This window comes from Oncorhynchus clarkii, chromosome 1, assembly GCF_045791955.1.
Source record: "Oncorhynchus clarkii lewisi isolate Uvic-CL-2024 chromosome 1, UVic_Ocla_1.0, whole genome shotgun sequence".
Classification (NCBI taxonomy): Eukaryota; Metazoa; Chordata; class Actinopteri; order Salmoniformes; family Salmonidae; genus Oncorhynchus; species Oncorhynchus clarkii.
Genome location: NC_092147.1, coordinates 70,509,311 through 70,526,005, shown reverse-complemented (window position 1 = coordinate 70,526,005; position 16,695 = coordinate 70,509,311). Strand labels below are relative to the sequence as shown.

At 43.1% G+C, this 16,695-nt stretch overlaps 1 protein-coding gene across 8 annotated transcripts in view; it reads right to left on the bottom strand.

Moving 5' to 3' along the window:
• The window catches only part of LOC139411561 (tumor protein p53 binding protein, 2a), a 51,565-nt gene extending 42,042 nt beyond the window's left edge, over positions 1–9,523 (bottom strand). For 5 of the 8 annotated variants that reach the window (XM_071158058.1, XM_071158068.1, XM_071158079.1 and 2 more), the window contains exon 1: positions 8,982–9,240. In XM_071158058.1, coding sequence (XP_071014159.1) covers positions 8,982–9,008 — 27 coding nt within the window. In that variant the 5' untranslated portion in view covers positions 9,009–9,240. Of the gene's footprint in view, positions 1–8,981 lie in introns of all 8 variants that reach the window. The other 3 variants (XM_071158109.1, XM_071158127.1, XM_071158100.1) reach the window with 2 other exon arrangements.
• Positions 9,524–16,695: the final 7,172 nt, after the last annotated feature.

The window sequence follows — 16,695 nt, the reverse complement described above, 5'->3', positions numbered from 1 at the left end:
TTTGCGACTGCACTTGAAGAAACGTTCATAGTTCTTGACCTTTTCCGGATTGATTGACCTTCATGTCTTAAAGTAATGATGGACTGTCATTTCTTTTTGCTTATTTGAGCTGTTCTTGCTTTTTTGGTTACTACATGATTTCATGTGTTATTTCATAGTTTTGAGGTCTTCACTATTATTCTACAATGTAGCAAATAGTACAAATAAAGACAAACCCTGGAATGAGTAGGTGTCCAAACTTTTGACTGCTACTCTATAGATAGTTTTTTTTGCGTTAGGTTGCCGACCCCTGCAGTAGGCCAACTCATACTCTGTTCTTTTGAAATACATGTTCTTCCTATCATAATGTTTCTTTAGACCTGACTAAAATCAATAACGGATTTATTGTGACGGTGTATATTAAATTATACCTTTTTAAATGTAGATGTTCCAAATGCGCGCATCAGAGGCTTGTATGCAGCTTTTGCGTGTGTAAGCCTGGAGATACTACCGTGAGACCAGCAGTCTTTTCCATGACAATAACCAGCTGAGAAAACGTCATGTCCTCCACAGCCGTAAAGGAGAGGTGTGAGAGATGATAGAGAGGAGGGGTGACTCGTAGAAATATACTGTACTGGCATAAAATGTCTAGTAAATTGCCCATTTGTTGTAATGGGAAAGCCGTTACCAACAGCTAGCACATATTCAATTTCTGTACCTTAATATCATAACACACACTCATTTCTCTTTTATACAACATTGCCTATAATAATGTTCAAGTTCATACAAACGCTAGAGGAGAATGTTAAACTAAAGTACGGAGAGTGGTGTTGAGACTACCCTAGAGTGTATTAAATATTCATTGTCCTGTGTAGCTCAGTTGGTAGAGCATGGCGGTTGTAACGCCAGGGTTGTGGGTTTGATTGCCAAGGGGGACCAGTATGAAAATGTATGGATTCAAAATTGTAAGTCATAAACACCACAGCCAGAGAAACAAACACAGGTCAATAAAAACCTGATAAGACTATTAAGCAACAATAACTCCAGCTGTATGACAAAGCACAGGAAAAAGATCTAAGACAAGTCGGCCAAAGTCAACTGATATGCCTATTCAGTAAGAAAACAATTTTACCCAAGCCATATAAAAGCACGCCACAAAATCCTTGCTATATACTAGTCTAAACCTTGACACCTTCACCCAAGATAGAGAGTGTAGCAGCGTCAGCATTACCCAGACCACATGCTGTGCTGCATTCCCCGCTTGAGGAAAAAGGGTCGTTTCTAAGAGTGCCAGCTGCCAGTCAAATAGATAGCAGGTGCACCCAACATCCTGTTGTGATTAGACAGGCATGGGTCTGCCTGATGAAAGCCAATGGTAGCAAAACAACATCAAACCCTGTCCGTCTGGGATTCATTCTATGAAAGCACTTCTGAGAGCAACCACAGCTGATGACACTAATGTAACCCTTCAAACATGACCCTGGGGGGGTGTGTGTGTGTGTGTGTGTGTGTGTGCAAACTTTCAAATACATTGAGCTTGTCATGTTGCCTAGACCAAGGGGCTTGAGGTACGGAGCGCCCTGCTCTAACATCAGATTGACTCACCCACAATCCTAACATTAACCATTAAGGGTTGGGAAATGAGTTGAACCTGCACCAGTGGTTTTGGGCAGGTTCCTGGGTGGGAACGGGCTTATCAGGCCTCTCCAGTTGTTTAGGCATGCTGTTTAAACATAAACACAACACAGACAATTACAGGAAGTAGGAGGTTAGTGTGTGTGCATGCCACTCAAACAGATAACGCACACGTGCTCTACTACATAGAAGCGCGGGAGACAGACAGAGAGAGAGAGAGAGAGAGAGACACATAGAAACAAACTCAATTTGTAATCTACAACATGATTTGTAAAAAGGTGAGGGTAGCCTAACCGCATTCGCAAGAAAATTTGATATCATTATAACAGTCCATTTTTAACCTTTCCTCACACACACTACCATCTACCTGTAGGGGCCAATACCAGTGCATGTCATTCTCCTCTAGTACGAAATTAAATGTCTCTTTTATTGAGTTAGCATGAGAGAGAGAGAGCGAGATGGGGGTATCAAAACTGTCCCCTTGGCAGTTTTCATTATAAGATCCTCAGGGCTAAACATGAGGCACAGTAATAGAGTTAGACTTCAATGTCAAAGTAACTAGCAAAATGAAAGGCTTGCATAAAGAGCAAACGTCAATACCACTGTGTGTGCATAAATACACTATACAGTGCATTCGGAAAGCATTCAAACCCCTTCCCCTATGCCACATTGTTACGTTACAGCCTTATTCTAAAATGGATTAACAATTTTTGTTCCCTCAATCTACACACAACACCCCATGACGAAGCAAAAACAGGGTTTCAGAGATCTTTGCAAAAAATAAAAAATAAGTATTCAGACCCTTTGCAATGAAACTTGAAATTGATCTCAGGTGCATCCTGTTTCCTGTTTCCATTGATCATCCTTGAGATGTTTCTACAACTTGATTGGAATTCACTTGTGCTAAATTCAAATGACATGATTTGGAAAGGCACACACCTGTCTATAGGAGATCCCATAGTTGACAGTGCATGTCCAAGAAAAGAAAACGAAGCCATGAGGTCGAAAGAATTGTCCGTAGAGCTCAGAGACAGGATTGTGTTGAGGCACAGATCTGGGGAAGGGTACCAAAACAATTGTACACGATTGAAGGCCCCCATGAAAACAGTGGCCTCCATCATTCTAAAATTTAAGAAGTTTGGAACCACAAAGACTCTTCCTAGAGCTGGCCACCCAGCCAAATGGGGGAGAAGGGCCTTGGTCAGGGAGGTGACCAACAACCCGATGGTCACTCTGACAGAGCTCTACAGTTCATCTGTGGAGATGTGAGAACCTTCCGGAAGGACAACCATCTCTGCAGCACTCCACCAAACAGGCCTTTGTGGTAGAGTGGCCAGACGGAAGCCACTCCTCAGGAAAAAGGCACATGACAGCCCACTTCGAGTTTGCCAAAAGGCACCTAAAGGTCTGATGAAACCAAGACTGAACTCTTTGGCCTGAATGCTAAGCATCACGTCTGGAGTAAGCCTGGCACCATCCCTACGGTGAAGCATAGTGGTGGCCGCATCATCATCATGATGTGGGGATGTTTTTCAGCAGCAGGGACTGGGAGACTAGTCGGGATCAAGGGGAAAAATGAACGGAACAAAGTACAGAGAGGTCTATGATGAAAACCTGCTCCAGAGTGCTCAGGTCCTCAGACTGGGACGACAGTTCACCTTCCAACATGACAACGACCCTAAGCATTCAGCCAAGACAACGCAGGAGTGGCTTTGGGACAAGTCTCTGAATGTCCTTGAGTGGACCAGCCAGAACCCGATCAAACATCTCTGGAGAGCCCTGAAAATAGCAGTGCAGCGACACTCCCCATCCAACCTGAGCTTGAGAGCTTGAGAGGATCTGAAGAAAATAATGGAAGAAACCCCCCCAAATACAGGGGTACCAAGCTTGTGGCATCATACCCAAAAATACTTGAGGCTGTAATCACTGCAAAAGTGCTTCAACAAAGTACTGAGTGAAGGGTCTGAATACTTATGTAAACGTGATATTTCAGATTATTTTTAATACATTTGCAAAAAAAAATAAAGTTAAAAAGTTTTTGCTTGTCATTGGGGTATTGTGTGTAGATTGATGAGGGGAAAAACTATATATTCTAAAATTGATTAAGGCTGTAACGTAACAAAATGTGGAAAAAGTCAAGGGATCTGAATACTTTCACACCGTTGCTGACAGGTGTTAAGAATCGAGCACACAGCCATGCAATCTCCATAGACAAACATTGGCAGTAGAAAGGCCTTACTGAAGACCTCAGTGACTTTCAACCTGGCACCGTCAAAGGACACCACCTTTCCAACAAGTCTGTTTGTCAAATTTCTGCCCTGCTTGAGCTGCCTCGGTCAACTGTTAAGTGCTGTTATTGTGAAGTGGAAACATCTACGAGCAACAACGGCTCATCCGCCAAGGGGAAGACCACACAAGCTCACAGAACGGGACCGCAGAGTGCCCTAGTGTTACAAATATTGCAAAACTCGGTTGCAAAACTCACTACCAAGTTCCAAATCAGTTCAATCAGTTCAATCAGGAGCTCCATGAAAAGGATTTCCATGGCCGAGCAGCCGCACACAAGCCTAAGATCAAAATGCGCAATGCCAAGCGCACCGCCATTGGACTCTGTAGCAGTGGAAATGTGTTCTCTGGAGTGATGAATCACGCTTCACCATCTGGCAGTCCGGCGGACTAATCTGGGTTTGGCGGATGCCAGGAGAACACTACCTGCCCGAATGCAGAGTGTCAACTGTAAAGTTTGGTGGAGGAGGAAAAATGGTCTGGGGCTGTTTTTCATGGTTCTGGCTAGGCCCCTTAGTTCCAGTGAAGGGAAATCTTAAAGCTACAGCATTCAATGACATTCTAGACAAATTCTGTGCTTCCAACTTTGTGGCAACAGTTTGGGGAAGGCCCTTTCCTGTTCCAACATGACAATACCCCCATGTACAAAGCGAGGTCCATACAGAAAGTATTTGTTGAGACCGGTGTGGAAGAACTTGACTGGCCTGCACAGAGCCCTGACCTCAACTTCATCTTACACCTTTGGGATGAATTGAAACACCAACTGCGAGACAGGCCTAATCGCCCAACAACAGTGCTCGACCTCACTCATGGCTCATGGCTGAATGGAAGCAAGTCCCCGCAGCAATGTTCCGACATCTAGCGGAAAGCCTTCCCAGGAGAGTGGGGGCTGTTATAACAGCAAAGGGAGGACAAACTCCATATTACTGCCTAAGATTCTGGATTGAGATGTTAGACGAGCAGGCGTCCACATACTTTTGGTAATATAGTGTAGTCAGAGATACCTACCTACGGAGTGCTGCCAGGCCTCACACACATGCAAGCGCACAGACACACACACACACACACCCTTCTCTGTCCATTACAGATATTGCTGGGGTAAGCAAGTGAGCCAACTAGGTCTTGTTGAGCGAGCCCCTCTAAGGAACTCAAGAGACTGCATCAAGACAGACTGCATCTCCGTGCCTTTGTCTGTCTGTCTGTCCGTCTTACCTTCCATCCTCTCTGCAGAACTCTGGGCCTGAAGACTTGACTCCGCTCCAGCCGGGCAGTACTTCAAAAACACAAGGCAGAATCCTCTATACATTATTCCTTTTAATCTACCTCCACTACAGGGGAAGACGGAGGAGAAAATGTAATTGGTGAGAGCGGTAGCCTGTGGTACACAACTCCGCTGCAACAGCTTGTGCTGTAGTCTGCAGTAGGCTACATCACTCCCTACTTAAATTCAGCATAACCTCCCATCCAGGTCTGCACTGCACCATGTTTCCCTCTAAACTCGTCCTTTCCTGGTCTCTCCATCCTGCATATCGTATTGTGATGAGAGATCCAACTATGAGCTTCCTGTGAGAGATGAGAGAAATGGGGGCCACATTAAGCAGAATGAGCCAACTTCTATCCATAATCTTCCATTTCCTATCCTTGACAAACTGGTTTTAAGCTGAGCAATAAACACAATCCCATGTTTTAGAAGGGACACGTTATAATGTATTTATTAGGGCCAATTTGGAATGAGCAGGGGCAAGTTTAAAGAGATCACTGGCGCAGGTGAGTGAGCGAGGGACACAATGCGTTTCCCAGAAGCGTAGGCCTAGTTTCAGGTAAATCCTCTGACCACCCCTGGCTGCTACAGTGCTCTACTCTGACCTCTCTCATCCCGATGGGTGGCCTAGGATTACTGCCCCTGACATTACACAATATCCTCACTCTCTCTCTCAATCGCTCTACAGTACAGCCACTCTAAACATCTTTACCCCTTTTCACCTGGATCCACCAAGGACGTCAAGTCAATCAACTCTGGATTCTAGCGCAGGTAAGAGGATGCCAGGTCAGGTGATTCTATGGTGCTTGTGCCTTCGCTCTTCTTCTGACGGGTCTGCTTCAGAAGTTACACCCATATCCACTCTCAACAAGCCACTACAAAGAGGACACCCGCTCAGAACATATCTCAGTGTGTCATGTACTGTACAGCTGGAGACTTTAGATTTGAATATCCGCATATAAAGCCTAATAAACTCACTCCTCTACAAACCACATCCATCCAGCACTAGGCCCATTTTTTTTAGTTAAAAGGCATTTCTTACCACTAGCGGTAAGGAGTTGATTCGTTACGGTCCAGCGATCATTCCAAGCGAGGTCCTTGTGTACACATGGACATACTGCATGTCCTTGGATCTCCCTCATATAACTGAGCCAACCTCCACCTGACTGGTGTGAATGTCAGGTGTTGCGTAAGAAGGGGCCCTCCCAGAGAGTCAACACAAAGCCAGTCAGTGGTCACACAGAGAGAAAATCTCTTCAGGTCTCTGTTGACACACAGCAAAGCCAAGCAGGGCTGCCCACAACGTCACCCCATTAGTCTTGTGTGGTTGCTATTGATTAAGACAATATGTTTAGGTCAACATTGAACACATTACTGTTAAGGAACAAATGTGTATAGGTCTAAGAAGTCATTGTGACAAAATACTTGTCCCTTTAAAAAAAAAAATAAGACATTTGGCCATTAAAGGATAGGCCTATAGCCTAACCAGTTTCACCTCAATGGCCTCCAAAACTGTGATAGGTTGGTTGTAATCAATTCACATCACACCAACCCCCCTAACAGAAACCCTACAACAACAACAAAATAACATTAGCTTTGATCACAACACTTTGTAAACATCGGCTCAAGACCAAATGTGTAAATCACTGCTAGCTGTACACAGAGCTTGGCTGGACAGGAGATAAGGAAACCTCACAGTAAAACCGTCATCTACAACTAGCCTCTCTTATCATAGAAAGACAGGACACGCACAATGTCCTCTTCTACACCGTGCCATAAAGAGTCCCTGGGCCCATTGTCCTCCGAAAACAGGGAGCCTTCTTTACCGCCCTCCCCCATCCCCAGCCACCCATGACGCTGCTACATTATATCTACAACAGAGCACTGAACAGTACATACAGGTCCAGGGGACATTCATTGTGCAAGCACAGACAATACTTCATGTCCCAATGTGGTTCTATTGTGATGGGGATTGTGCCGATTGTGCTAAAGATACTGATAAAATCACATGTTATTTGACACATGCTCGACTAACTGTGAAATGCTTACTTACAGGCCCTTCTCAACAATGCAGAGAGAAAAATATTAAAAAAGAATAGAAACATGATAATAACACGAGGAATAAATACACAATGAGTAACAATTACTTGGCTATATACAGTACCAGTCAAAAGTTTGGACACACCCGCTCATTCCAGGGAATGCTAAGATTGTGCAAATCTGTCAAAGGCAAAGGGTGGCTACTTTCAAGAATCTAAAACACTTTTTGGTTACTACATGATCCCATGTGTAATTTCATAGTTGTTACATCTATGTTACGCACACACAGCAACAGGGCGAAGGTCTCCGCCATGGAAACATGGCATGGTAAGGATAAGGATTTATATTGATGTCCATGTGAATGGAGGTTGGCGATAACAAATGGCTGGGTGTGAATTGTGGAGCTAGGTCATATCTCGCAGACAGGAGTCATTCTGAGAGCACTCGGTCACTGCCACCTGAGAACATGACTCATCCAGTCATCCAGATAAGTTACTGGAAAATGAGGGGGAGAGAAGCACACACTGTAGGCTACCAATATGTACAGTCATACTAAGATAAACACAGTAGTGTTTGTACGTGTGTTAGGTACACACACACACACACACACACACACAGATCCACACTCACATGATTACACACAAATGATGACAAAGTGATTCGGTGAAACATCTTAATCACAGTAACATTTTACTTCTGGCATTGACATCCACGTACGTATTTTTGCAGTGGATTTCAGGGAAAACCCATCAGAAAAGAAGCATTCCTAAGACTACAGGTCCTGACAACTCCTGGGGGACAATCAAGCACAACCTGAAGAACTTTCCTTTCATCCTGAATGTTTACCTGCTGGTGCCATCCAGAGTAGTGCACAGCACACTGACTGGTCACAGACACGCGTGGACTTGGCACCAGAACCTAGGTACCTATACAGTCAGTGTCAGTTCGGAACTTAGCCTGGCATTTAAATATACAACAGTCACAGACATAATTTCAAGATGTTTTCTATACCGCCTCCTGCCCCTAGCTCTGCTCCTCTTTTTTTCTCTAGATTTAAAAGAAGTACTGAGAGATGGAGCTCAGCACTGCAGCAAAAGGACTAGACCTCTCATTATGTTGGCAGGGGTCCAGGTTCAAAGCTGCTGGGTGCCTTGTTTAAGGAAAAACAGTAACCACAATATTCAAATTCTGTGTCAAAACTATCTAATTTTAGGAAATAATGATATTTTGAAAAAAAAGATTTTGCACATGGACATATACATGTAGACACTGGGGTGATTGGGCATCAAATTAGACTACTATGCAAATCCTCAGAGCTGTGTAGGGTGGGTTATTCAATGCGAACAACAACTACTACCTAGTGAATACAAGGTTTCCTGCATTAAATATGTTTGCTTATAAGAGGCTATACAGAAAAAACATCAATACTCCGTTTCTTAGAGATGAAACAATATTTGATAATCTGTTGAAATTCTATAGTTTCCTTCATGAGTCTTTGGTAGCCAAACCTTAGGTTGCATCATCCCCAAGTGTAAATTGTAATGTGTAGTGTAACTTGAGTATTCCTTTATGGCTGAAAACACATTTATTGAAAATGGATATCGCAAAAAAGTAACCAGCAAGTACATCAATGTAATGCCTGCAACTGGAGTGCGCTACAATGTTGCGTAGTCTATCAACTAGCCTATGTTGCTGTAACTCAACGTATGACAAGCAAATAGCCCTGTAATACAGTGTCACGGTTTTTTTTTTTCAAGCAATTAAAAGCAGAAACTCTCACCGGCATCATTTTAGCCTCGTACCGCATTTAACCAGATTTGGAATTGCTTGGCTCGTAGTATCGAGGAAAGCTGAAGGCGTTCGATTGCTTTTTAATCCTGATCCTGTCCGGTAGCCTGTCCGATAAACCAGTCGATGAGTTGTCTCTTCTTGTTATTGAAAGTAACTTAAGTAACTTTGGCTGTAAAATAAACCAAAGATAACTACATGTATTTCGTAGGCTGTATAGCCTAATCAGTCTCCTCTCCGCATATGCCGTGGACCTGTTGTAAAAAAAAAAATACAAGGCCTCCTTGAAATGAAAGTTTTCAGTGGCGATTGCATCGCTTGGAAGTTGGTAGTCGCATTCGGAAACGCGTTGCGTTCAAAACTCTATTAAATTTTTGCCATTACCCAAACCGATCAAATAAGACGATAATGTACGATGTATTTGATATATTTTTTTTTGCGATAGTTTCTTGAAGCTGTAGGTGCCTATCAGCCCTGAAACACCGCTAACAGCGTAGTTCGAATGAGTGATCGCAGTTTTCCCAGGAGTGACGTAGGGGGGATGTAACTCATCCCATTGGAATGTAAGCTCCGCCTGGTTTCGGACTGTGAATCTATCCCCACCTACTGGGTTGAGAGTGTAATGAATCTCACCTTTCCATGGCCAGTCAACATGACATGACATCTTCTCAGCCCAGGAGTCAGCTGAGTTGGACCTCTATGGTTGGACCACCTTGACCTCCCCGCTTGATCATTCCTGCCGAACAGAACCTTCCTTTGTCCACCTGTTTCACAGACAGCCAGACAGAGATTTAAATGATATTGCGTAGGCCTATTTTGAAGCTACTGATGTTTTTAAATGACAAAAACATAAACTATACAACCTCATAATGTATGTTTTTGTCATTAAAACAAATCAGTAGCTTCAAAATAGGCCTATGTAATTTTTCTAAAATGTTATTTTAGATTGTGTTGTGGTAATAGACAAATAGTACGTGCTACCTGGGGGGGGGCAGGTAGCCTAGTGGTTAGAGTGTTGGGCCAGTAAGGTAAAAATCTGTCATTCTGCCCCTGAACAAGGCAGTTAACCTGTTGTTCCTAGGCCGTCATTGTAAATAAAAATTTGTTCTGACTTGCCTAGTAAAATTAAATAATGGCATCTTTTTGTAGGCACTAACTTTTTTAAATGTTATTTTATTTAACCTTTATTTAACTAGGCAAGTCAGTTAAGAACAAATTCGTATTTACAACGACGGCCTACTAAAAGCCTCCTGTGGGGACAAGGCCTGCAATTTTTTTTTTTTTAAATAAATATAGGACAAAACGCACATCACGACAAGAGAGACAACACAACACTACATAAAGCGAGACCTAAGACAACATAGCATGACAGCAACACATGACAACACAGCATGGTAGCAACACAACATGACAACAACATGGTAGCAACACGACATGGCAGCAGTACAACATGGAAGCAGCACAAAACATTGTACAAACATTATTGGGCACAGACAACAGAACAAAGGGCAAGAAGGTAGAGACAACAATACGTCACGCAAAGCAGCCACAACTGTCAGTAAGAGTGTCCATGATTGAGAAATTGAGATAAAACTGTCAAGTTTGAGTGTTTGTTGCAGCTCGTTCCAGTCGCTAACTCCGCCATGGTTCGTTGGACAAAGCCTATGTAGGAATTAATGGGTTTTTTGGAGGATTTGGGGATAATCACCGAAAACACAGGCTTATGACATCTTATACGTTTTGTTCTATGAGATCATCTTCATCAGCTAACATCACTTTTTGTAAACATTTTGAAGAATTTATGTAATTTTAAAAAGCACATAAAGGCTTTATAACATAAGGTCATGTTAACTGACTGATATGATCTCATAGAACAAAACGTATAAGATCTCCTAAGCTTGTATTAACCTCATACCTTATTTTCAGTGTTTATCTCAAAACCCTATTATTTTCCCATTAATTTTCCCCATAGAAATGGCTGAACGAACCAGAGGTAATTTCCGGCTTTTAAGACTACAAGTTGGCACGCTCTATATTGTTGTACTATGGTCATGAGGCTTCAATAATAATAATTCTTCAATAATCAATTATACATGAATCACTGATGGACAGTGAATGTCAAGAAATATTTCAGATTGTGCCGTGGAATGTTTTTAATGGAGGATGCCTAATTACAAAAGGAGGCTACTGCATTTGTTTGAATTTGCAGTAGAAATGAATGGAAACTGATTTTTTACATTGACACATCAGATAGAAACTGTTGAAAGGAGCGGAATAGGAATAGCTAGTGTCATCGTAAAGTCAGACGCCTAGTGGTGAGAAAAAAATGATTTGTATATTAGACAGGTTGGTTAGCAACCAAAACGAGTAGCACGCAAACATGGGGCAAAACAGATGGGGTTGGCTTAGATTGTTGACAACATGAAAGCTGTATTCCGTCTTGTATGTTTATTGAAAACATACATAAATGAAACTTTGAAAATACATCATTACAAGTTGTTGGTAAGCTAGCGAAATTTAGCCATATTAGCATTGACGGGAAATCAGTCAAAACACCTCAAAACAAGACATGCTACCAATAACAAGATAAAACTAGCCATTTACGATGCCCACATGGCAGTTTCTTGTCATTCTAGTCATTGCTAGCAATCTGGCCATCCAGAATCACAACAACACACTGACTTCTGCCCCATGGAAGTACGTACATCGTGTTCGTGATGTTGTCAACCCATCTATGGAGAGTTGGATATATCCACACAAGTTAAACATCCTGCATAGCATAAGCATAGCATACCAATCTCTGATTATCAGAGAGGTATCTCTAACCTCATCTTTGACCAATTTTCAACATAGACCTTTTTCAGACCTCAAACTGTTGTCTATCATTTGCAGCCAGAGATAGCAGTATATATTATTAAATTAATGATATATACCCATTGTTTCTTAAGATTAAAAACTGGGTGGTTCGATCCCTGAATGCTGATTGGCTGAGAGCCGTGGTATATCAGACCGTATACCACAGGAATGACAAAATATTTATTTTTACTGTTTTAATTACAATTTCAATGTTTTTTCTTTATTTTACTATTCTTTACATTGTATAATAATGAAATAACACATATGAATCATGTAGTAACCAAAAAAGTGTTAAACAAATGAAAATATATTTTATATTTGAGATTCTTCAAAGTGGCGGCGCTCCTAGTGTCCCGGGGACTTTAGTGCAGGGAAACTTAAATCAGTTTTACCTAATTTCTATCAGCATGTTAAATGTGCAACCAGAGAGAAAATCATTCTAGACCACCTTCACACCACACACAGAGACACATACAAAGCTCTCCCTCGGCCTCCATTTGGCAAATCTGACTATAATCATATCCTCCTGATTCATGCTTACAAGCACAAATTAAAGCAGGAAGCACCAGTGACTCAGTCTATAAAAAAAGTGGTCAGATGAAGCAGATGCTACACTACAGGACTGTTTTGCTATCACAGACTGGAATATGTTCTGGGATTCTTCTGATGGCATTGAGGAGTACACCACATCAGTCACTGGCTTTATCAATAAGTGCATCGAGGACGTTGTCCCCACAGTGACTGTACGTGCATACCCCAACCAAAAGCCATGGATTACAGGCAACATTCGCACTGAGCTAAAGGGTAGAGCTTCCGCTTTCAAGGCTCTAACCCGGAAGCTTATAAGAAATCCCGCTATGCCCTCCAACGAATGATCAAACAGGCAAAGTGTCAATACAGGTCCAAGATCGAGTCGTACTACACCGGCTCTGATGCTCATGGGATGTGGCAGGTCTCACAAATTATTACAGACTACTATGTGAAGCACAGCCAAGAGCTGCTCAGTGACACGAGCGTACCAGACAAGCTAACTTACTTCTATGCTCGCTTCAAGGCAAGAAACACTGAAACATGCATGAGTGCATCAGCAGTTCCATGCATGCGCTGACCAACCGGCAAGTGTCTTCACTGAAATTTTCAACCTCTCGCTGTCTGAGTCTGTAATACCAACATGTTTCAAGCAGACCACCATAGTCCCTGTGCCCAAGAACACTAAGGTAACCTGCCTAAACTATTACCAACCCGTAGCACTCACGTCTGTAGCAATGATATGCTTTGAAAGGCTGGTCATGGCTCACATCAACACCATTATCCCAGAAACCCTAGACCCACTCCAATTTGCATACTGCACCAACAGATCCACAGATGATGAAGTCTCTATTGCACTCCACACTGCCCTTTCACACCTGGACAAAATGAACACCTACGTGAGAATGCTATTCATTGACTACAGCTCAGCGTTCAACACTATAGTGCCCTCAAAGCTCATCACTAAGCTAAGGACCCTGGGACTAAACACCTCCCTCTGCAACTGGATTCTGGACCTCCTGACGGGCCGCCCCCAGGTGGTAAGGGTAGGTAACAACACATCTGCCACGCCGATCCTCAACACTGGGGCCACTCAGGGATGCATGCTCAGTCCCCTCCTGTACTCTGTTCACTCATGAATGCATGGCCAGGCACGGCTCCAACACCATCATTTAGTTTGCTGATGACACCTGACCGTGTGGTGCAAGGACAACAACCTCTCCCTCAACGTGATCAAGACATTGGAGATGATTGTGGACTACAGGAAAAGGGGGACCGAGAATGCCCCCATTCTCATCGACGGGGCTTTAGTGGAGCAGGTTGAGAGCTTCAAGTTCCTTGGTGTCCACATCACCAACAAACTAACATGGTCCAAGCACACCAAGACAGTCGTGAAGAGGGCACAGCAAAACCTATTCCCCCTCAGGAGACTGAAAATATTTGGCATGGGTCCTCAGATCCTGAAAATGTTTTACAGCTGCAGCATCGAGAGCATCCTGACGGGTTGCATCACTGTCTGGTACGGCGACTGCTCGGCCTCCTATCACAAGGCACTACAGAGGGTAGTGCGTATGCTCCAGTACATCACCGGGGCCAAGCTTCCTGCCATCCAGGACCACTATACCAGGCGGTGTCAGAGGAAGGCCCTAAAAATTGTCAAAGACTCCAGCCACCTGAGTCATAGACTGTTCTCACTGCTACCGAATGGCAAGTGGTACCGGAGCGCCAAGTCTAGGTTCAAGAGGCTTCTAAACAGCTTCTACCCCCAAGCCATAAAACTCCTCAACAGCTAATCAAATGGCTACCCAGACTATTTGCATTGCCCCCCCCCCCCCCCCCTTCTACGCTGCTGCTACTCCCTGTAATTATCTATGCATAGTCACTTAAATAACTCTACCTACATGTACATATTACCTCAATTACCTCGACACCGGTACCCCCGCACATTGACTCTGTACTGGTACCCCCTGTATATAGCTCCGCTATTGTAATTTACTGCTGCTCTTTAATTCTTTGTTATTCTTATCTCTTATTTAAAAAATACATATATTTGTAAGTAAGCATTTCACTGTAAGGTTGTATTCGGCGCATGTGGCAAATTACATTTGATTCGATTTTGGCCTTGATGACAGCTTTGCACATTCTTGGCAGCTTCATAAGGAAGTCACCTGTAATGCATTTAAATTAACAGGTGTGCCTTGTTAAAAATTCATTTGTGGAATTTCTTTCCTTCTTAATGCATTTGAGCCAATCAGTTGTGTTGTGGACAAGGCAGCAGTTGTCTACAGAAGATAGCCCTATTTGGTAAAAGGCCAAGTCCATATTATGGCAAGAACAGCTCAAGGAAGCAAAGATAAACAACATTTCATTGTTACTTTAAGACATGAAGGTCAGTCAATCCGGAAAATTTCAAGAACTTTGAAAATTTCTTCAAGTGCAATCGCAAAAACCATCTGAAACTGGCTCTCATGAGGACCGCCACAGGAAAGGAAGACCCAGAGTTACCTCTGCTGCAGAGGATAAGTTCATTAGAGTTACCAGCCTCAGAAATTGCAGCTAAAACAAATGCTTTCCAGAGTTCAAGTAACAGACTCATCACAACATCAACTGTTCAGTTGAGACTGGTTGCATCAGGCCTTCATGGTCGAATTGCTGCAAAGAAACCACTACTAAATGACAGCAATAAGAAGACTTGCTTGGGCCAAGAAACAAGCAATGGACATTAGACCGGTGTAAGTCTGTCCTTTGGTCTAATGATTCCAAATATGAGAATGTTGGTTCCAACCGCCGTGTCTTTGTGAGACACAGAGTAGGTGAACGGATGATCTCTGCATGTGTGGTTCCCACCGTGAAGCATGGAGGAGGAGGTGTGATGGTGCTTTGTTGGGGACACTGTCAATGATTTATTTAGAATTCAAGGAGAACTTAACCAGCATGGCTACCACAGCATTCTGCAGCGATACGCCATCCCATCTGGTTTGCACTTAGTGGGACTATAATTTGTTTGTCAACAGGACAATGACCTAACACACCTCCAGGCTGTGTAAGGGCTATTTGACTAAGAAGGAGAGTGATGGAGTGCTGAATCAGATCAACTGGCCTCCACAATCGCCCGACCTCAACCCAATTGAGATGGTTTGAAATGAGTTGGACCGCAGAATGAAGGAAAAACAGCCAACAAGTGCTCCTTCAAGCCTGTTGGAAATACATTACTCATGAAGCTGGTTGAGAGAATGCCAAGAGTGTGCAAATCTGTCATCAAGGCAAAGGGTGGCTACTTTGAAGAATCTAAAATATGAAATATATTGTGGCAGATGGCAGGGAGAGGTGAGGGGAGTGGTTATTGAAGGGAGATGTCTTTCAGCCCGCTGGCTCCACCCCCGAGCCTTATATGGACTTCCTACCCCAACGAGGCGAGCCTGTGGGTCTTTAAGCCAGGGAGTACTTGGGGATAAAAGAGGAAACGGCCTGCACAAAGGGGCAAAGAATGGATCGTGAAGAGTGAGTCGTGAAGAGTGAGTCGTGAAGAGTGAGACGTGAAGAGTGAGAGAAATATCTGTGTGATTTCCTGTTGTGACCTGGACTGTCTGCTTACCCCCACTGTCTACTAAACTGGTTTGGCTTAGGACCTGAGTTTTAGGATTACCCCTGGAGAACGGCACAGACAACAAGAACTGATTGGTCATATACCACACCCCCTTGTGCCTTATTGCTTAAATATAACTTATAAATGCCTAATGAGCTTAGTTCAACTGTCGTGACCCATCAGAAACCTTTTTTTATACCAATGTTTGTTTACGAACTCTGTATAGGCTTTTCATCTTATGGCTGGTCAGTCCTTGCATCCATAGCTATGCCAATGAATTTGAAAGTGGTAATGTTTCTCCAGCCCCATTCCTCAGCTGTTTTAATTGTCAAGAATTGATTGACAGGGAAGAGTTTGTGATTGATCCCTACTTGACAAGAGTTTACCTGACACATTCAGCTGTAATGTTAAGAAAAAAAGTGCATTCATTGTCATGAAATAAAGAGGAACCAGTTTGGTCATTGTTACTTTCTTTATTGTACCTCACCACTGCCTTGCCACTGCCTATCGAACAGAGAGGGTATATACACTGCTCAAAAAAATAAAGGGAACACTTAAACAACACAATGTAACTCCAAGTCAATCACACTTCTGTGAAATCAAACTATCCACTTAGGAAGCAACACTGATTGACAATAAATTTCACATGCTGTTGTGCAAATGGAATAGACAACAGGTGGAAATTATAGGCAATTAGCAAGACACCCCCAATAAAGGAGTGGTTCTGCAGGTGGGG